At 50.2% G+C, this 15,657-nt stretch overlaps 1 protein-coding gene across 1 annotated transcript in view; it reads left to right on the plus strand.

Moving 5' to 3' along the window:
- cadps2 (Ca++-dependent secretion activator 2) overlaps positions 1–15,657 on the plus strand; it is a 404,172-nt gene that overhangs the window by 374,772 nt on the left and 13,743 nt on the right. The window contains exon 26 of the mRNA XM_084453028.1: positions 10,150–10,257. Coding sequence (XP_084309154.1) covers positions 10,150–10,257 — 108 coding nt within the window. The remainder of the gene's footprint in view (positions 1–10,149; positions 10,258–15,657) is intronic.

The raw sequence follows: 15,657 nt of genomic DNA on the forward strand, positions 1-15,657 counted from the left end.
ACATCTCTGTAACTATCTATCTACTCCTTATCTTATCTAATGATTGTCATGTCTCTTGTAACCCCTGGTTATTAGAACCCTTCAAGGGATGTGAAATCATGAGACAAGGGAAAAGATTATCATAGCAGTGACTTTATTTCTATGAAAATAGTCTGTGAATGTATAACTGATATAGTGACTCTAAAGTCGACGTACAGTATTGTTGCTTTAAGGTTAAATATGTTGTAGTGTTGTTTTAAGTTTAAAACATTAGGGCCACCCACTACGTTTGCTAGGAAGTTCAGTTTGACCACTTTTGATTCATGAGGTCGAAGTCGGCTACAACAATAGCTTTGCGCACGCGCATGAAGATTATGTCACGGTTGCTATAACGTTAAGATTGGCTCGAATAGCCTACTCGACAGTGACAGCTAGTGTTGAAAATAGGAGAACACATCTCCTCATCTGTGTGCAGCGAACTCAAAAGACCTGTGGTGGTGAATATCCTGCTACCGTAAAAAAAGATCGCTTGGTGAGTTTTACCATGCTCAGTTGAAAATGTTAGCTAGCATGGCTATCGTGCATATAACGTTAGACTGACACGTGTATAGAAAAGAAAAGCAGAGATTCTGCCAGGTTGTGAACCATGAGTCTGAGCAGTGATGGGTTTTATGGCCAGGTCTTTTATGCTGTTGGATTGAACCTCTACAAGATCAAAGGATTCTTCAGCCCGGCTTGCTTCTTACGGGAGAGAAGTGTAGTCTGGTGTCTGGAGTGGCGACTCAACCCTAGAATGGGATCCAGAGGAACAGGGAGTGAGCTGATTATTCATTCTCCACAAACGTGGTAGGACAATAACTTTCATTTTTGTCCCACAAGTTGGGACTCCAAGGAGTTCAGCTAAGAAGAGAGACAGAGAGACTTCCTACTCTGAGCACCCACGGATAGAGAGTAGTCTGAGTTGAACTGATAAGCCATGATCGGACTGGATAGCTTTGGTTGCTCATTGAGCTGAATGATCTGATCTATTGAGTCGGGACATTGTGTTAGGTTTTGTGTTAGAAGGAACCCTGGTGACCAGACGGGAGGCAGGATGGGAGTTCTGCTCTCGGGAGCAATTTATTACAGTACAAGGGAATATCCAAAAGAGTGGTCGGGATCAGGCAGGGGTCAAGCGATGAGCTTCGGGGTCAGTGTCCGTGTCCAGACTCGTATCCGTGTCTAAGCAGAGGAAAACGAAATTAGGAACCAACTTAGAATTAACAGGAAAAAACAAGAAAACCGCAATAGAGACAAAAATGCACGCAGCTAAACAAATGACTTGCCACCGTGAGGTAAACAGAGATCTGTCAGCTGCGATAGGCGAGTTTGCGTCGGGCACATGCAGAGGTAGACGGCTGCACCGGTGACGGCAAGCGGGAACGCCCACTGGGACCAGCAGACCAGAGGGAATTCCGGAGATGCGGAGCGCTGGAGAGGCGTCCGGGGGCGGTGCGCCGAGCCGAGTGTAATGCGCAGTGGGTGCACAGAACCTGGAGCCGTAGCAGGAACCCCCCCCCCCAACGGGTGCCACCTGGCGACCTCCTGGGGGCATCAGGACAGGGCTCATGATGAGCTGGCGGGAGACCCAGGAGCGCTCCTCAGGCCCGTACCCCTCCCAGTCCACCAGATACTGGAACCCCTGACCACGGCAGCTAACGATCTAAGGAGGAGGCGGAGCTGGGAGAGGATGTGTTAGGGGGCTCGAGGAGGCTGGAGCTTGGACACATGTAACACGGGGTGGACCCGCCGCAGCAACACCGGAAGTCTGAGACGCACCGCAGAGGGGATGACAATACTGTCCATCTCATAGGTCCAATATAACGGGGGGCCAGCTTCCTGGAGGCTGTCTGCAGCAGGAGATCCGAAGCGGAGAGGTACACCCCCTGGCCGACAATGTACACAGGGGCTGGTCCCACGACGGGCGCGCTCGTTGGACCGGAGAAGGGCCAACCGGACCACTCTCTACACCCGATGACGTCGGCGAAGATGGGCCTGGACCGACGGGATCGCCACTTCGGACTCCTGGAGGGGAAATGGAGGGGGCTGGTACCCCAGAGAACATTCCAACGGTGACATACCCATGGCAGCAGCGGTGTGAGTGTTCATGGATTATTCCACCTGGGGCAGGTCCTTACTCCAGGAGGAGGGTTAGAGAGCACAGGCGCAGCGCAAGGCAGACTCAAGGGTCTGGTTGTTCCTCTCGGCTTGGCCGTTGGTCTGAGGATGGTAGTCGGAGGAGAGGCTGATGGTGGCACCAAGCTCCGCACAGAAGGCCTTCCAGACCTGTGATGTTAACTGCGGACCCCGGTCACCGTCCCCATGGAACCAGTAAACGTGCTGCATTAGCAGCTCTGCCGTCTCCAGGGAGGAAGGGAGTTTGGGAAGCGTCACGAGGTGCACAGCCATGAAGAACCAGTTTACAATGGTGAGGATGGTGGTGTTACCTCCAGAGGGTGGAAGACCGGTGACGGAAGTCGACAGCGATGTGCGACCACGGGCGCCGGGGGACAGGAAGGGGACGGAAGGAGCCGGCCGGCGGCCGGTGGGATGCCACCCGGCAAGCAGCGACGAACTCCCGGACATCGGGCCACCAGAACCGTCGTTGGGCGAATGCCATGGTGCGTTGGACCCCCGGGTGGACGGAGAACCGGCTCGCATGGCACCACTGCAGAACCTGGGACCGACCGAGTCCGGGACAAAGAGGTGATTCCGAGGGCCGGTTCCAGGGTCGGGTTGTTTGCACTGGGCCCTCCTGACCACTGCCTCGACATTCCCCCTATCACCCAGAAGGTGAGGAGAATGGTGTCTGGGGTGATGGGGTCTTTCTCCTCCGCCTAGTGAAGCCAAGACAGTGCGTCAGCCTTGGTGTATTTGGACCCCGGCCAGTACGTGATGGTGAAGTTGAACCGGCCAAGGTACAGGGCCCAGTGTGCCTGGCGAGAGTTCAGCCTCTTCGCCGCTCGGATGTATGTCAGGTTCCGGTGGTCCGACCACACCGTGACAGTGTGCTCTGCGCCCTCCAGCCAGTGCCACCACTCCTCGAACGCTTCCAGCAGCTCCCGATTGCCGATGTCATAGTTCTCCTCTGCTGGCATGAACCGGTGGGAGAAGAAGGCACAGGGGTGGAGCTTCTGGTCCGCTGCTGACCGCTGTGCCAGGACCCCCCCCCGATGCCGATGTCAGAGGCATCCACCTCCACGACGAACGGCAGAGAGGGATCAGGGTTGACCAGGACCGGCGCGGAGGTGAAACGTCTCTTCAGGTCATCGAAGGTGGCACTGGCTCCCGGTGTCCACCCGAAGGGGTGCCGAGTAGAGGTGAGGCCGGTGAGGGGTGCTGCTACCCTGCTGAAGTCCCTGATGAACCGCCGATAGAAATTGTCGAAGCCCAGGAAGCTCTGCAGCTGCTTCCTGGACTGAGGTTGAGGTTAATCTTCTTGATGTCAGGCCGAGTCCGTCCACCTTCCACAATGAGTCCCAGGAACTCCACAGAGGGAGCGTGGAAGGTGCACTTCTCAGCCTTGATGAAGAGACGGTTCTCCAGGAGACGCTGGATGACCAGGCAGACATGCTGGATGTGTTCCTCAGCGCTCCCGGAGAACACCAGGATGTCGTCTTGGTAGAGCATAATGAAGATGTCCAGCATGTCCCTCAGGACTTAATTCATCACAGCCTGGAAGACAGAGGGAGTTAGTTAACCCAAAATGCATGACCAGATACTCATAATGCCCTCTGGGGTCTTGAACGAAGTGTTCAACTTATCCCCCTCACAGATCCGGACCAGGTGGTATGCATTCCGGAGGTCTAACTTTGTGAAGATGGTAGCCCCCAGGAGGGGCTCGAAGTTGGCACTCATGAGGGGAAGAGGATACTTGTTCTTGATCGTGATGCTCTGGGAGCCCTGTCGGAGAGACAGGAGGTGCATGGAGGCCTGCTCGCCGGCCACAGGGTGGTCGAAGATCTTCCTCGTCTCGCATGTGGAGCTCTCGTAGGAAGGAAAACCCCCCGAACGCTGTGTGTGTTTGTGTGTGTGTGTGTGTGTGTGTGTGTGTCTGAGGGGGGGGCTGGTCATGATTCCCGCAGCAGTCTCTTGACAGAAGCCAGAGATATAGTATAGAGGGGAAAAAGGAGAGGACCCAGGACAGACCCTTGTGGAACACCTGTAGTCAGACTATATGGTTTTGACATCGACCCTCTCCATGTCACCTGGTAGAAGCGGCCCGTCAGGTAGGATGCCAACAGGGAGCATACGTGACGCCTTTCTCCTCGAGGGTGGAGAGGAGGATCTGGTGGTCTACCATATCAAATGCTGCAGACAGGTCTAGGAGTATCAGAACGGAAGAGAGAGAGTATACTCTTGTAACATGGAGTGTCTGTTACTGTAAGGAGGGCGGTCTTTGTTGAGTGGCCAGCTTTGAACCCGGACTGCTGGGGGTCCAGGAGGTTTTTCTGGTGGAGATACGAAGACAGTTGGTTAAAGATGGCACATTCAAGTGTTTTTGATAGAAAAGATAATGGTCTGCTTGTTAGTTTAGTAAAAACTCTTAACTCATCCCATTGAGCTAGAAGCTGTTCTCTGATTAGCTCAATGGCAAAGATGGTGACTGATGGGCTGTGGATGTGTGCAGAGCCGGCCCTGACCTCCCTGGGCCCCTAAGCAAAGTTCTGTTGAGGGGCCCTCCAACCTGACCCGTGAGACATGTAAACTTTTTTCTATTGACACCCCAGTGCTACAATCGAGTCCCGTCCCCCCCCGCACTGCTTGTAGCTGATGCTGGCTGTACACCTCTGGTTGTGCTAGTGCTAGTACTGGTTGAGGCTGCCTGTACTTCACCTAGGTCTGTGTTAGTAGTTCCCGAAGCTGGCTGTACTGGGCCTGTAGTATCTGTAGTAGCTGGTTGTACTGGGCCTGTAGTATCTGTAGTAGCTGGTTGTACTGGGCCTGTAGTATCTGTAGTAGCTGGCTGTACTGGGCCTGTGGTATCTGTAGTAGCTGGTTGTACTGGGCCTGTGGTATCTGTAGTAGCTGGTTGTACTGGGCCTGTGGTATATGTAGTAGCTGGCTGTACTGGGCCTGTAGTATCTGTAGTAGCTGGTTGTACTGGGCCTGTAGTATCTGTAGTAGCTGGTTGTACTGGGCCTGTGGTATCTGTAGTAGCTGGTTGTACTGGGCCTGTGGTATCTGTAGTAGCTGGTTGTACTGGGCCTGTAGTATCTGTAGTAGCTAGCTGTACTGGGCCTGTGGTATCTGTTGAAGCTGGTTGTACTGGGCCTGTAGTATCTGTAGTAGCTGGTTGTACTGGGCCTGTGGTATCTGTAGTAGCTGGCTGTATTGGGCCTGTAGTATCTGTAGTAGCTGGCTGTACTGGGCCTGTAGTATCTGTAGTAGCTGGTTGTACTGGGCCTGTAGTATCTGTAGTAGCTGGTTGTACTGGGCCTGTGGTATCTGTAGTAGCTGGTTGTACTGGGCCTGTAGTATCTGTAGTAGCTGGCTGTACTGGGCCTGTAGTATCTGTAGTAGCTGGTTGTACTGGGCCTGTAGTATCTGTAGTAGCTGGTTGTACTGGGCCTGTGGTATCTGTAGTAGCTGGTTGTACTGGGCCTGTAGTATCTGTAGTAGCTGGTTGTACTGGGCCTGTGGTATCTGTAGTAGCTGGTTGTACTGGGCCTGTGGTATCTGTAGTAGCTGGCTGTACTGGGCCTGTAGTATCTGTAGTAGCTGGTTGTACTGGGCCTGTAGTATCTGTAGTAGCTGGTTGTACTGGGCCTGTAGTATCTGTAGTAGCTGGCTGTACTGGGCCTGTAGTATCTGTAGTAGCTGGTTGTACTGGGCCTGTGGTATCTGTAGTAGCTGGTTGTACTGGGCCTGTGGTATCTGTAGTAGCTGGTTGTACTGGGCCTGTTGAAATTTTATTATCTTATTAATTTAATCAGCTGCAATATGGATAGGCCTATCCCTAGTGAAAAACTATTACACAAGTACACTTAATACATGTACTTCAACGTAGCTAGCTAGCTACATTATCTAGCAGCTAGACTCTAGCTAACTCATTTGGCCACACAGTGTAAATATTCGTGGAACAGATCGGGTAACGTTAGCTATTAGCGCAACACATTTCCGAACTGCAGTTTATAAACAGCTTTGCACGTTGTGGCATTTCTCAAACCGTACATAATAAATTTCACTCTCACATTTGTCAGGCGCAAAGTCACAGAACACAGCCCTGGAGTCACTGGCTGACAAGCAAAAGACACACGCAGACCAAGAGATGCGCTGCTGAGCCCAAGTGTTGGTTAGCAAGACAGACAGACTAGGATGCGCTGAAAGCTAACAAGCAACTCAACGTTAACTTTAGCCACTGTTATTTGCTGACATCAAACTTGGAGAGGAGATAACACAAGTTTACCTGATTGCTGTTCCCGCAATTCAGTCTCATGCTTTGTTTCCCCTCTTTTCTTTGCCCGAAATGTAGCTGCGCTTCATCATCTTCTCTATGCTGTAACTGATTGACACCTGCTTTGGCACGAGAGGAGGGGAAGGCGGGGCCTTGCGTAATTTGCGGGGCCCTACGCAACTTGCGAGAGGGCCGGTTCTGGATGTGTGGAGGTTTCTGCTGAATCTGACCTCCATATGCCACACACCTTTAAACAACACCCCTCCGCACGAGCAACCTCGTTCCAGCCAAAACTCCCCCTCCTACTCCTCCCCTTCACCTGAAATTATAATGTAACCTCCACCTTGCGCTTTTGTGTGGAGGGAACTCAAAGCCTTAAGCCCATTTTACAGGTGGGATAAAGACTTAGTGAGCAGGCCTGTGTAGCTGTGGACTCCAGCAGGAAACTCTTCAGGGACCTTGTCACGAAAGGTGTTGATCCCTCCCACCACTCTTTGTGAAGGCTGCCCTTCAAGAGCCTGCATGTTGGCAAGGTGCCTCCCGCTTCTCACACACTCGAAGCCACACAGACACACACACACACACACACACACACACACAACAGCCAGACTTAAACGCACACTTACCCAGACATTTGAACACCCCCACACACACACCCTGCTTCACTGTGGCGTGCAGACTGACGACAAAGCTTTCAGTCATAGAAGTGTACGTAGGCACAAATATATGCAAACTGATAAATGCACAGATACGAACTTACAAATATATGTAACTTGTATATGTGTATGAATGAAAGATTCTTTGAGACAACGACAAATCGTTTGAAACAAACGGTACATGTGCTCATGCATGTTCATCCAAACACACACACAGACACACATGCGCACACACACACAGACACGTGCACACACACATACAGACGCGCGCGCGCGCACACACACACGCACACACACCTGTGGAGCTGTGCCTGGGGGAGGGCCTGGGGCAGGACGTGTAATTACCCTGCATTTGTCTTCTGGTTTTCCCTCTTCTTCCCCGCCTCCCAGCTCTTACCTCCTCCAGGTGCCCCAGTCATTAGTGCTCTGCCCCCTCACAGCCCCGCCCCCTACACAGCCCCGCCCCCACCTCTCACACCCAGCTACCGCCTGGCCCCTCCCCCATCCTCACACCTATCAATGCTTCTTCTCAGTTCTATTCAATAAGCTTTATTGGCAGGAAATACTCAGTACAAATATAATATATAATATAAATATTGCCAAAGCATAGTACTAATAAAAAACAAACAAACACAAAGATGATAACAGCATATATATGAATGAGAAATGCTGTAATAAATGGTAATAATAATAATAATCACAATGTTTATATGTATATTTGTTTGTGTACGCACAAGCATGTGTGTGTGTATGTGTGTGTGTGTGTAAGAGAGAGAGAGAGAGAGAGAGAGAGAGAGAGTATATCAGTGTGTTGTGTGTGTCTAGGTCACTCACTGTCCCTCAGGTTAAGGCATGCTGATGCGTATTGGGAAGCCATACACGCCCTGTCTCCTTCTCCTAGGAGGATTTTTCGTTTTGAGAGCTCATTAAGTTGTTGGAATGACAGAGTTAAACTTGTTCAAGTGGATGTTTCTGATCTCATTGAATGCTTTGTAGTATAGGAGTAAGTGCATCTCTGTTTCAACCTCACTTGTCGAACATTGATATTCTGTTTTCTTATGGTTGCCATGATTTTTTGTGTCATCCTTTTTCTATTGCCAAGTTGTGGTCACTGAGCCTGTACTTGGTTAGGATCTGTCTCTGCTTTCTATCTCTGACAGAGATATTCTGCCAATTTACTTTTACAATTTCTCTTTTAGGGCCAGATAACATTCTAATCTACTTTGGCTTTTAGTTACTTCTGTCCAAGTTCCAAATGGGGTTCTTGACATTGTGTTATAATGTGGTAAACTCTGATTGGTGTTATAATGTGGTAAACTCTGATTGGTGTTATAATGTGGTAAACTCTGATTGGTGTTATAATGTGGTAAACTCTGATTGGTGTTTGGAAAGCAGTGTTGGTGTGAGACTGGTCAGAATGTGTCTGAGAGGGGGTAGTTAGTCTCATGGGGGCCTCTTTTCTGGGCTCTGCTCCTGGGTTTGGAGGGCTTTGGAATGGAGGGTGTCTAGAGGGCTGGATTTAAGGTGGTTCAACTTTTGGAGTGCCGTCTTTTGAATGTTAATTATTAGTGGGTATCTGCCTAATTCCACTCTACAAGCATTTATTGGTGTTTTTCTCTGCATCTGTAAAATGTATCTGCATAATTCTGCATGTTAGTGTAAGGGGCTGGTTGGCTAGCTGACCCAAACGCAGGACCACGGACACAGACGGACAGTTCCAAGCCCAGCGGGCGGTTTAATACAAAGCGGAGGTACAGAGGGGCAAGGCAAAAGAGTAGTCAAGTTCAGGCAGGGTCAATCGATCAACAAACAATGTCCAGAAAATGTAATCCAAGCCGTGGTCGAGGTCCGAGGAGAATGTGTCGGGGAAGCCGTGTGTCAGTCCAGTTAATATTTCCATCTTGGTTGTGTATAGTTTATTTGTCCTTAGTTGTGCTTTAGTTTTCAGATTTTCAAACAGATACCTCTGATCTCCCACTACTATCACCTCTTAATCCAGGGGTTCCATCTTGATCCAGACATCTACAAACCTGCCACAACCACATCAGGGGAGGGGGGCGAGGGGGGGGGGGCTGTTTGCCTGCTCTCACCTCTAATGAGTGTCTGAGTGCAGATGAAGACCACACAAGTTTAGTGACCCCTGGAGGAGGGGAGGTCAGCTCTTCACCTGCGGCTTCGGCTGTCACACTGACAACTTAGTAATGGCAGTTGTCTCTGCTTCACCTCGCCACACAGGCAAAGGGGTTTTTCCACGCATGGGTTCCCTTATCTGCACCCAGCTGGGGTTCCTGCGTGTCCTCGGCAGAGCTGCGGAGGGACAGAGAGCCCCGAGGGCCAGCCGGGCCCCGGAGACGCGGGTGTGAAAGATGTCAAGGCAATTACAATAAGCACTACAGTAGTAATCTCCCTGTGACGGGTGGGGAGAGGGGCGAACCCTCGTCTCTGTCTGTGACCTCTCTCCCCCAAGCAAAACGATTGCTTTGACATCCACTAAATGTTTTCCCGGTAGCTACGGCAGAGCGTGTTCCTCCGACAGGGAGAGGGGTTTTCCTGATCACACCCTGACTCTTGAAGAGGATGTGTTTATTAGTATTCTGGCTTCAGAACGTGATGCTGCCATTTGCCTTTGAATAGATACATAAAATGCAGTATATTGAACCTTGTGATGGGCGTTGAGCCCTGAGGAAGGACTGACCAGGAGCAGGGACCTGCAGAAGCCCTGAGGAAGGACTGACCAGGACCAGGGACCTGCAGAAGGAGTCGTCCTTCATGCTCCTGTTCACCGGCACTTTGATTATTACTCCCTATCTACAGTGTATTAAGTGACTGTGTATGAGACCCATATTCACTGTAGTGTAGAATAGGAGAAACTAGTTTTCCTTCAAAACATGATTCAGTCCTTGGATCCACACCAGGTACTGACTGATAAAATACTATAGTGTAAAATACTATAGTGTAAAATACTATAGTGTAAAATACTATAGTGTAAAATACTATAGTGTAATGGTGTTCAGAGCATTGACCTCCGTGTGTCTCTCTCCCTCCGCCCCCCCCCACCTCCCCCCTCTCCTCTTTCAGAAGCCAGGCATGGATCTGGCCGACACCTACATCACGTTTGTGCGACAGAATCAGGATATCCTGCGAGACCGCGTCAGCGAGGAGATGTACACCGAGAAGGTGTTTGACGTGAGTGTTTTACCTTGACCTGCAGCCTGTGTGTGTGTTGAGCGTGTGTGTGTGTGTGTGTGTGTGTGTGTGCGTGTGGGCGGGCATGTGCCTGCTTAAGGATGAAGAATGTGATGAGGTGGATTTTTTGGCCTTGACTTGACTGTCTCTATCTGTAATTGACTTGACTGTCTCGCTCTATCTATAATTGACTTGACTGTCTCGCTCTATCTATAATTGACTTGACTGTCTCCCTCTATCTGTAATTGACTTGACTGTCTCGCTCTATCTATAATTGACTTGACCGTCTCCCTCTATCTGTAATTGACTTGACTGTCTCGCTCTATCTATAATTGACTTGACCATCTCTCTATCTATATTTGACTTGACCGTCTCTCTATCTGTAATTGACTTGACCGTCTCTCTTTCTATCTGTATTTGACTTGACTGTCTCTCTCTATCTGTATTTGACTTGACTGTCTCTCTCTATCTGTATTTGACTTGACCGTCTATCTATCTGTAATTGACTTGACCGTCTCTCTTTCTATCTGTATTTGACTTGACTGTCTCTCTCTATCTGTATTTGACTTGACCGTCTATCTATCTGTATTTGACTTGACCGTCTCTCTTTCTATCTGTAATTGACTTGACTGTCTCCCTCTATCTGTAATTGACTTGACTGTCTCCCTCTATCTGTAATTGACTTGACCGTCTCTTTATCTGTAATTGACTTGACTGTCTCTCTCTCTATAATTGACTTGACTGTCTCTCTCTCTATCTGTTATTGACTTGACTGTCTCTCTCTATCTGTAATTGACTTGACCGTCTCTCTATCTGTAATTGACTTGACTGTCTCCCTCTATCTATAATTGACTTGACCGTCTCTCTATCTGTAATTGACTTGACTGTCTCCCTCTATCTGTAATTTAATTGACCATCTCTTTATCTGTAATTGACTTGACCGCCTCTCTCTATCTGTAATTGACTTGACCGTCTCTCTATCTGTAATTGACTTGACTGTCTCCCTCTATCTATAATTGACTTGACCGTCTCTCTATCTGTAATTGACTTGACTGTCTCCCTCTATCTATAATTGACTTGACCGTCTCTCTATCTGTAATTGACTTGACTGTCTCTATCTGTAACTGACTTGACTGTCTCTCTATCTGTAATTGACTTGACTGTCTCTCTGTAATTGACTTGACTGTCTCCCTCTATCTGTAATTGACTTAACTGTCTATCTGTAATTGACTTTGAATGTCTCCCTCTATCTGTAATTGACTTGACTGTCTATCTGTAATTGACTTGACTGTCTCCCTCTATCTGTAATTGACTTGACTGTCTCTCTATCTGTAATTGACTTGACCATCTCTCTCTCTATCTGTATTTGACTTGACCGTCTCTCTATCTGTAATTGACTTGACCGTCTCTCTTTCTATCTGTATTTGACTTGACTGTCTCTCTCTATCTGTAATTGACTTGACCGTCTATCTGTAATTGACTTGACTGTCTCCCTCTATCTGTAATTGACTTGACTGTCTCCCTCTATCTGTAATTGACTTGACCGTCTCTTTATCTGTAATTGACTTGACTGTCTCTCTCTCTATAATTGACTTGACTGTCTCTCTCTCTATCTGTAATTGACTTGACTGTCTCCCTCTATCTGTAATTGACTTGACTGTCTATCTGTAATTGACTTGACCGTCTCTCTCTATCTGTAATTGACTTGACTGTCTCCCTCTATCTGTAATTGACTTGATTGTCTCCCTCTATCTGTAATTGACTTGACCGTCTCTCTCTATCTGTAATTGACTTGATTGTCTCTCTCTATCTGTAATTGACTTGATTGTCTCCTTCTAGATGTGTTAAAAATGTTCAGCTGCAAACTGAGCATGAATCCCTGGGTTTGAGAGAATTCTCACTAGCGATGGAATCACATGAGGAATTAGCCTACAACATCATTCCTGTTGATAACCTACTACAACAAATACATGTTTTCATTTCAGTGTGTCAACATGACTTAGGAGGTGTTCTTGGATCTTGAGTAAAGCTATTCCGCTTTCATGGCAAGTTTGTAAAGCAGTTGAGAACTGCTTTAGTGTGAAAATGACTGTGTCTCTGATCTGGGATCTGTGGATGAGCTCAGAGATGAAGGTGAGAAGGAGCAGCTGTCCTCTGTTCTCTCCATAGTTCTGACTAGACCACAAATACATTCCTTCAGCTTCGGATTTTGGAAAGTGGAACTAAATGTTGATGCGAACAGACACGCCTTCCATCTCCCTCCCCTCTCATCCTTCACTCTCTCTCCCTCCCTCTCCTTCACTCTCTCTCCCTCTCCTTCACTCTCTCTCCCTCTCCTTCACTCTCTCTCCCCCTCTTTCACTCTCTCTCTCCCTCTCCTTCACTCTCTCTCCCTCTCCTTCACTCTCTCTCCCCCTCTTTCACTCTCTCCCTCCCTCTCCTTCACTCTCTCCCTCTCTTCTCTCATTGGAACACCCTTCACTCTCCCTCCCTCTCCTTCACTCTCTCCCTCCCTCTCCTTCACTCTCCCTCCCTCTCCTTCACTCTCTCTCTCCCTCCCTCTCCTTCACTCTCTCTCCCTCTCCTTCACTCTCTCCCTCCCTCTCCTTCACTCTCCCTCCCTCTCCTTCACTCTCTCTCTCCCTCTCCTTCACTCTCTCCCTCCCTCTCCTTCACTCTCCCTCCCTCTCCTTCACTCTCTCTCTCCCCCTCTCCTTCACTCTCTCTCTCCCCCTCTCCTTCACTCTCTCTCCCCCTCTTTCACTCTCTCCCTCCCTCTCCTTCACTCTCTCTCCCTCTCCTTCACTCTCTCTCTCCCTCTCCTTCACTCTCTCTCTCCCTCCCCTTCACTCTCTCTCCCTCTCCTTCACTCTCTCTCTCCCTCTCCTTCACACTCTCTCTCCCTCTCCTTCACTCTCTCTCTCCCTCTCCTTCACTCTCTCTCTCCCTCCCCTTCACTCTCTCTCTCCCTCTCCTTCACTCTCTCTCTCTCTCCTTCACTCTCTCTCTCCCTCTCCTTCACTCTCTCTCTCCCTCTCCTTCACTCTCTCTCTCCCTCTCCTTCACTCTCTCCCTCCCTCTCCTTCACTCTCTCTCCCTCTCCTTCACTCTCTCCCTCCCTCTCCTTCACTCTCTCTCTCCCTCTCCTTCACTCTCTCTCTCCCTCTCCTTCACTCTCTCCCTCCCTCTCCTTCACTCTCTCTCTCCCTCTCCTTCACTCTCTCTCTCCTCTCCTTCACTCTCTCTCTCCCTCTCCTTCACACTCTCTCTCCCTCTCCTTCACTCTCTCTCCCTCTCCTTCACTCTCTCTCTCTCCCTCCCCTTCACTCTCTCTCTCCCTCTCCTTCACTCTCTCTCTCTCTCCTTCACTCTCTCTCTCCCTCTCCTTCACTCTCTCTCTCCCTCTCTTTCACTCTCTCTCTCCTCTCCTTCACTCTCTCTCCCTCTCCTTCACTCTCTCTCTCCCTCTCCTTCACTCTCTCTCTCCCCCTCTTTCACTCTCTCCCTCCCTCTCCTTCACTCTCTCTCTCCCTCTCCTTCACTCTCTCCCTCACTCTCCTTCACTCTCTCTCCCTCTCCTTCACTCTCTCTCCCTCTCCTTCACTCTCTCTCCCTCTCCTTCACTCTCTCTCTCCCTCTCCTTCACTCTCTCTCCCTCTCTTTCACTCTCTCTCTCTCCCTCTCCTTCACTCTCTCTCCCTCTCTTCACTCTCTCTCTCCCTCTCCTTCACTCTCTCTCTCCCTCTCCTTCACTCTCTCTCTCCTCTCCTTCACTCTCTCTCTCCCTCTCCTTCACTCTCTCTCTCCCTCTCCTTCACTCTCTCTCTCCCTCTCTTCACTCTCTCTCTCCCTCTCCTTCACTCTCTCTCTCCCTCTCCTTCACTCTCTCTCCCCCTCTCCTTCACTCTCTCCCCCTCTCCTTCACTCTCTCTCCCTCTCCTTCACTCTCTCTCCCCCTCTCCTTCACTCTCTCTCCCTCTCCTTCACTCTCTCTCCCTCTCTTTCACTCTCTCTCTCCCTCTCCTTCACTCTCTCTCTCCCTCTCCTTCACTCTCTCTCCCTCTCCTTCACTCTCTCTCCCCCTCTCCTTCACTCTCTCTCTCCCTCTCCTTCACTCTCTCTCTCCCTCTCCTTCACTCTCTCTCTCCCTCTCCTTCACTCTCTCCCTCACTCTCCTTCACTCTCTCTCTCCCCCTCTCCTTCACTCTCTCTCTCTCCCTCTCCTTCACTCTCTCTCTCCCCCTCTCCTTCACTCTCTCTCCCTCTCCTTCACTCTCTCCCCCTCTCCTTCACTCTCTCTCCCTCTCCTTCACTCTCTCTCTCCCTCTCCTTCACTCTCTCTCCCTCTCCTTCACTCTCTCTCTCCCTCTCCTTCACTCTCTCTCCCTCCCTCTCCTTCACTCTCTCTCTCCCTCTCCTTCACTCTCTCTCTCCCTCTCCTTCACTCTCTCTCCCTCTCCTTCACTCTCTCTCCCCCTCTCCTTCACTCTCTCTCTCCCTCTCCTTCACTCTCTCTCTCCCTCTCCTTCACTCTCTCTCTCCCTCTCCTTCACTCTCTCTCTCCCTCTCCTTCACTCTCTCCCTCCCTCTCCTTCACTCTCTCTCTCCCCCTCTCCTTCACTCTCTCTCTCTCCCTCTCCTTCACTCTCTCTCTCCCCCTCTCCTTCACTCTCTCTCCCTCTCCTTCACTCTCTCCCCCTCTCCTTCACTCTCTCTCCCTCTCCTTCACTCTCTCTCTCCCTCTCCTTCACTCTCTCTCCCTCTCCTTCACTCTCTCTCTCCCTCTCCTTCACTCTCTCTCCCTCCCTCTCCTTCACTCTCTCTCTCCCTCTCCTTCACTCTCTCTCTCTCCCTCTCCTTCACTCTCTCTCCCTCTCCTTCACTCTCTCTCTCCCTCTCCTTCCCTCTCTCCCTCTCCTTCACTCTCTCCCTCCCTCTCCTTCACTCTCTCCCTCTCCTTCACTCACTCTCTCCCTCTCCTTCACTCTCTCTCTCCCTCTCCTTCACTCTCTCTTCCTCTCCTTCACTCTCTCTCCCTCTCCTTCACTCTCTCTCTCCCTCTCCTTCACTCTCTCTCTCCCTCTCCTTCACTCTCTCTCTCCCTCTCCTTCACTCTCTCCCTCTCCTTCACTCTCTCTCCCCCTCTCCTTCACTCTCTCCCTCACTCTCCTTCACTCTCTCTCTCCCTCTCCTTCACTCTCTCTCCCTCTCCTTCACTCTCTCTCCCTCTCCTTCACTCTCTCCCTCCCTCTCCTTCACTCTCTCCCTCACTCTCCTTCACTCTCTCTCTCCCTCTCCTTCACTCTCTCTCCCTCTCCTTCACTCTCTCTCTCCCCCTCTCCTTCACTCTCTCTCTCCCCCTCTCCTCTCTCCCCCTCTCCTCTCTCCCCCTCTCCTTCA

This window comes from Borostomias antarcticus (assembly GCF_949987555.1).
Source record: "Borostomias antarcticus genome assembly, chromosome: 18".
Classification (NCBI taxonomy): Eukaryota; Metazoa; Chordata; class Actinopteri; order Stomiiformes; family Stomiidae; genus Borostomias; species Borostomias antarcticus.